General features: G+C 35.1%; 1 protein-coding gene across 1 annotated transcript; it reads right to left on the minus strand.

Annotated features, from left to right (window-relative positions):
- Nucleotides 1-460: 460 nt before the first annotated feature.
- On the minus strand, nucleotides 461-3,730 carry LOC21396757 (cyclic dof factor 2). The gene is made up of 2 exons (XM_010089840.2): nucleotides 3,375-3,730; nucleotides 461-2,108 (listed from the first exon to the last, which is right to left on the minus strand). Exons 1-2 carry the CDS (start codon nucleotides 3,660-3,662, stop codon nucleotides 765-767), a joined length of 1,632 nt encoding a protein of 543 aa, XP_010088142.1. The 5' UTR covers nucleotides 3,663-3,730; the 3' UTR covers nucleotides 461-764.
- Nucleotides 3,731-5,573: the final 1,843 nt, after the last annotated feature.

Raw genomic sequence — 5,573 nt, forward strand, 5'->3', positions numbered from 1 at the left:
TTGTAGTTGTTTGGATTCTTTGTCATAGAAAGGGAAAGAAGATGGACCTTTTTTGTGAACCAGTTTTTGCCACTTGCACATTACTTCATGCTGATCTCTGTGTATGATGTCATCTAATTTGGCTTGATTCTATTGGATCTGATCTGTGTTTCTTGTACATATTTTCATAACTGGACAAAGAAAAGAACAGAACTTTGATTCAACTTCTAGTATTGTTACAAATTTAATTTCCAATTCTTAAAACTACAAGTTCAGAGAAATTTTTGTGTCAACTGTAAAGGGTCAGAACAAAAAAAATGAAATACAACTGCAACCAATAACACAAAAAGGCTTTGTTTGAATCCCTATTATTTGAGTACATCTGGGGTTTGAGTACGCAAAACTCAAATCTCTTCTAGCTCTCACTATTACATATAAAAATATATACATGAATTCAGCAAACCAATCTAAGAAAAAAAAAAGAAAAAAAAAAAAAAAAAGGCGTTCTCTTTTGCTAGCACTCAGGTAGACGAAGAAAAAATTTCAGTGGCAAGTGGCAACTTAAGTTTAAACTAAGATGAAGCCTTCTCCTAAGAGGAACGAGAGGATAATCTTCCAACGCATGTTTTCAACGAGGCTAGATTTAACAAATGATTCTTGCTTGTGGGACTGTTGAATCCATACAATTCAGTTGCAGAGATCGTTTCTTCAACTTCTGTCCTACCGGTTGAGCGTCAAAGTTCTGTCAGCACTGCTATGAACCAACTGCCTCATAAGCTACTAAATTATGAGCTCTCTTGAAAGCTTAGTGACCTAGATAATGCAGCCGGATTTGCTTGCAAGACTTTTGAGTTTTCTGCTACGTGATTCCTTTCATCATCCTTTGTTCGGAAGGCCTTAAAGAGTCCTCCCCCACTAATCGAATCAGCTTTATCGTTTTTGATCCCCAGTGTTGCCCATATAGAGCTCCTAGCCGCTTCACCTGGGTCATCGATCCTCAATGTCTTTGGAATCCAAAGGCATCTCTCCGAATTGCTTTCTTTTGGTGGCTCTTCTTCAACAGAGGAGTTGGGTTTTAGTGGATTTTCATCCCTCGAGTGTTTTCCCAATGTCGGAGAGTTTGGACCGGAACTTGGGGCAGTGACATTTGGAGATGATGGCTGGGGAATCCAAGGGATGTTCCAAGTGCCTGGTACACTACAACCCCAATAAGCCGCTGCAGGGTAGAATGGCATCGGAAATCCAGGAGGGCAGAAAGCAGGAAGTGGCACTGGAGGGCTCCACTGAGCAGAATTCCAGGGGTAAGGCCAAGGAGCGCCAGGAAAGCATGGCATTTGAGGTGGGAAGCTCTGGCAATTTTGTATGACTTGCTCTTGTGAGCCATATTTGCTGGTCTCATCCTTCGAATTTGATGTTGTAATTGAAGATCCATTGGCACTATTATCTCCATATTCTCCACCTCCATAAGAAACAGGAATCCTTAATTCTTCGGGTTTATGAAATCCATTTTGTGTGCAATTATGCATTGTTTTATCAGCAAGATTCAGCACAGAAGCCATTGATTCACAGAGGGGTGCGTCTGAGCCAAATGTTAGGACGGTGCCATTAGATTTTAGTGAAGGATGGTGAGCATGAACAGCAGTTGGAACATCACTTCGGGCATTCTGAAGAGCTTCTGAAACATTTATGTGACGGTAGTGAGAAGCTGAGTTCTTGTTCTTGCGACGTCCAGCTCCCACGGGGACATTCCTCATGGTTCCGCCAGCTGTCCAATATCTTTGGCAGTTCTTGCAGAAGTGTCGGGGTTGGTTAACATTGTAATTGTTGTAGTAACAGAACTTGGTGTCCATGCTATTACAGCGTGGGCATGGAAGTATCTTGTCTGGTTTCTTCAGGGTCTTTTCCTGCAAATTACTTGCCTCGCTGGTCTTCTCTTGCGAATTACTTGTCTCACTCTGTTCTTCTTCAGTCTTTGAAGCTTTCGGTGTACCACTCTCCTTCTCAACAGAAGGTGTTTTAGGGTTCTCGGAAACTCCAGAAGTTGCATCTGAATTCCTTTGCTCTTCTGAAGACACTGGTTGTGCTCCATCTACTTCTTTAGTATCAGAAGGCTTTTCTCCGGTGGTTTCCTGAATACACAGAAATATTCACTAAGAATGGTTTCAAGACTGTATCTTCAAAATAATCTCTCCAGAAAAATTTTAATAAGATGTCAAGAATAAAAAGCAAAGTGAAAATGACTTGGTTCATATTCAACTTCATGCTTTGATTTGCCGTAAACTAAATCCACAAATCACACCAGTTATCGTGACGAATCAACAAAAACCAGACTAGTAAGAAAATCAGATTACTTTCTTATGTAGAAAGAGCTAATGTTCATGCAAGTCAACGGCAAAGAAAAGGATGCTGCAGCGATAGCTCGCCTCCCCTTAGCACTTATTTTGCAATTGTTTATCTTTTATCTCATTTCTTTTTACTCTGTACTATTTGGAACAATCGATTTCACTGTGATCTATCCCCGAACAGCGCCATATCACTAAATTTGAGATAGATGACATTCAAAAAACGATAAAGATATCAAGTAGTCCTTAATCCTAAGTTTCTAACTCTGATTAATCATAAGTTCTTAACTCTCATCCTGGAACAGGTTAAGATTGTACTGCTTCTCAAAAAATCAGAAACATATATCATCGAATCACGTCTACAACCACATAACCCAATCAAAATAGTTGAAGACAAGTAGAATCACTGAACACTTCCACAGCCTAAAATACTACAGATGATTTTGATCCCACTATATCAACATCGGAGACAAGACCCAAGGATTTCAGTTTCGAACAACATTCCCTCAAAAGTTGACAAAATAACTCACAAGAATCTGTATATCATTAAAGCACTATCAACAAAACGAAGGTTTGTAGTTTCAGGAATAACATATGCCAAGAATGTGATGAGAAAAGAAATTCATGGGATTCAGGGAAACAAACTAAAAAAGAGTACTGAGAAACACAAAAGAAACCAATATCCCAAAACAGCAAAATTCCAAGTATTGTTAAGCAATAAATGGCAAAAATACTTGCTTTGATAAGAAATTTCAAGTATTGTCACATATGGATAGAACCCAGAAATCTCCAAATTAATCAAAAACTGTAACCAAACTAGCTCAGCCAAATTAACCCTTTTCAAGAAAAGCTCTTTCTCAAAAAGCGAAAAAAAAAAAAAAAAACCATCTAATAGCTCAGGAGAAATAAATCAAAAGCTGGCAAATATCCCACAAAAGGACATAAAAAACTAACTTTCCATCTTAAGATTACAACCAAAATCCCATAAAAGAAACTCGAAATTCAAAACCAAATCCCAACCTCCCAAAAAAAAGTCAACAAAAAAAATGATACCTTCTTATCATTATCGCCGTCTTGCTCTTCTTCTCCGTCCTTGACGGTATTGCCCTCCACAAAAGAAGAATTCGCGACAGAATTAGCTCGCTTCTGATCCATATCCATAATATTATCATCATTAATGTTAGTATTTTTAATAATGACATAATCCTCCTCCTCAACCTCATCAGCAGCAGTACTAGAAGAAGCTTCTGGAGAGCCGCCGCCGCAGCAGAGGACCGGAACTTCCGCCACCGGAATCGTCTTTCCGAAGAGCTTGATCGCCGGGTCTTTCGCGTCCGACATTTCCGCTCCGTTTTGCTTTCGCTTTTTTTTTTTCCCTTTGCAGACAAACACAGAATTTGAAAAGCGATAGAATTCCAGAGAAAAAAGTTAGAGAGAGAAAGAGAAGGAGAGAGAGAGAGATCTGACACGTTGTTGTTGTTGTGTGTGCTTCAGCACAAAAGTGAGTGTCGTCGTTCGTCGTTGGTTTGTTAATCCGTCTAAGCAGGTTGGGGGTGCCACGTCAGCACAGTGGGGAGAATTCTCAGCCACAAGTTCTCTTTGTGGCCTGGATCTCTCTATCCTTTTCCCTTTTTAATTCTCTCTTTTCTTTTGCCTTTTTATTTAGGTCCGTTAATTTTAAAAGATAATTTAAAATTATTTTTAATTTATATATGTTTTTTATGAGAAAAAATATTATAACGAGTCACGAATTATGTTTTAAATTATAGCACGGATCCTTATTTTAAAAGTACTCTTATTAATTTAAATTTTATTATAATAAAAAAATTTCAATATTTACATAAAATTACATCTAAATTCAAATTAAAAATTTAAATAACTAACGGCCTTTAAGGGCTGTTCTTTTACTGTTTTTGAGTTAGGTGACTTAGTATAGATTTTGCGTTGAGTTTGAGTTATAACTTGAATTGAAGTTGTAACTTAAGTTTGTGTTTGGTTGTGTATATTTGAGTTATGGTTTGAGATAAGAATTTTTTTGAGTTTGTGTTTGAGTGAGTCAAAACTTGAATTTGTATTTAGATAGTATTTTAATAAAAACTCAATGCTGATGAAAATTTTAATAAAGTATATGGGGGGGGTTTTATTCGTCTTTTCGTTGTTAACGCATAGAAAAAAAATCATCTCAATCAGAATTAAAACGAAAAAGTCATAGTATTTTTAAGAATAAAAAAATACTATTCATTAATTTGAGTTTAAGTTTATAAACTCGAGTTTAAGGAAAAATTTAAATTCGAGTTTTAATCTCAAACTTAAATTCAAACTTAAAAAAATATGAATTTAAATAAAATTATAATTAAAAAATTTTTTTTTTTAAATTTTTGACTAAAAAAAGCTGCCGAACACCTCATAGTTTCTCTTTAATTTTTTGGATCCCATCCTTCTCTCTGTCCTATACTCAGCTTTTTCTTTTCTATTTTTTTGCCTTTTTTTGCCTTTTTTGGCCTTTTTTTTTCTCAGACATCGTCAATTCCTCGGCTGCTTGCCTAACCTAATATTCCACTTTTGAAATTAAAAAAAGTAATAATTAATTTTTAGTTTTTGTGGATGAGAACGAAATGTGGCCCATTTGTTTTACTTTGTGACTTTTGTGTTGCTTTCAAATCTTTTTTTTTTTTGCACTGTAGATGTGGAATTGCCATTATCTGGTTCCCATTGACGATTGCCCAATTTTAAAGTTACCTTCTTTTTCAATAGTTGTTTGAGAGTTTTTTTTTTAAATTTATCTTTATCGATAGTTAAATTTAATTAAAATTATATTAAAGTAAAAAAATATTAAATTTTAATATAAATTTAATAACTAAAAAATAAGGTCTCATTTATTTTATCATTTTGAGTTTAAAATTCAAGTTTTGTTACAGTAAAAAGCTCTTAGAAACAGTCACATTTAATTTTTTTGTTACAGTAAAAAATTCTCACATAAAGTCACATCTTAATTCGAATTAGTAAACTAAATGAGTCCTAAGAGACTACATATAGTCATTTTTACATTGATTATGAGAGAAAGTCCCTATTATTTTCTAAATTATTTGTTGTAGAAAAATCTGTGTTTTGTTACCTTGTTAAATATTTTTCTTTTATGAAAGGGCTCTTTTTTTTTTCCTCTGTCTCATTTTGTGTAGCCTCACATTTAATACACCCCACATTTCTATTTTAATTTTAATATTAATTACTTGACGAGACTGCTATAAAAAT

Source organism: Morus notabilis, unplaced genomic scaffold, assembly GCF_000414095.1.
Source record: "Morus notabilis unplaced genomic scaffold, ASM41409v2 Scaffold897, whole genome shotgun sequence".
Taxonomy (NCBI): Eukaryota; Viridiplantae; Streptophyta; class Magnoliopsida; order Rosales; family Moraceae; genus Morus; species Morus notabilis.

Excerpts from the sequence above, each read along its gene's own strand:
- LOC21396757 (XM_010089840.2), bottom strand. The coding sequence starts at position 3,662 with ATGTCGGACGCGAAAGACCCGGCGATCAAGCTCTTCGGAAAGACGATT. Across the intron at positions 2,109-3,374 it reads ACGGCGATAATGATAAGAAG|GAAACCACCGGAGAAAAGCC; the intron begins GTATCATTTTTT and ends CTGTGTATTCAG.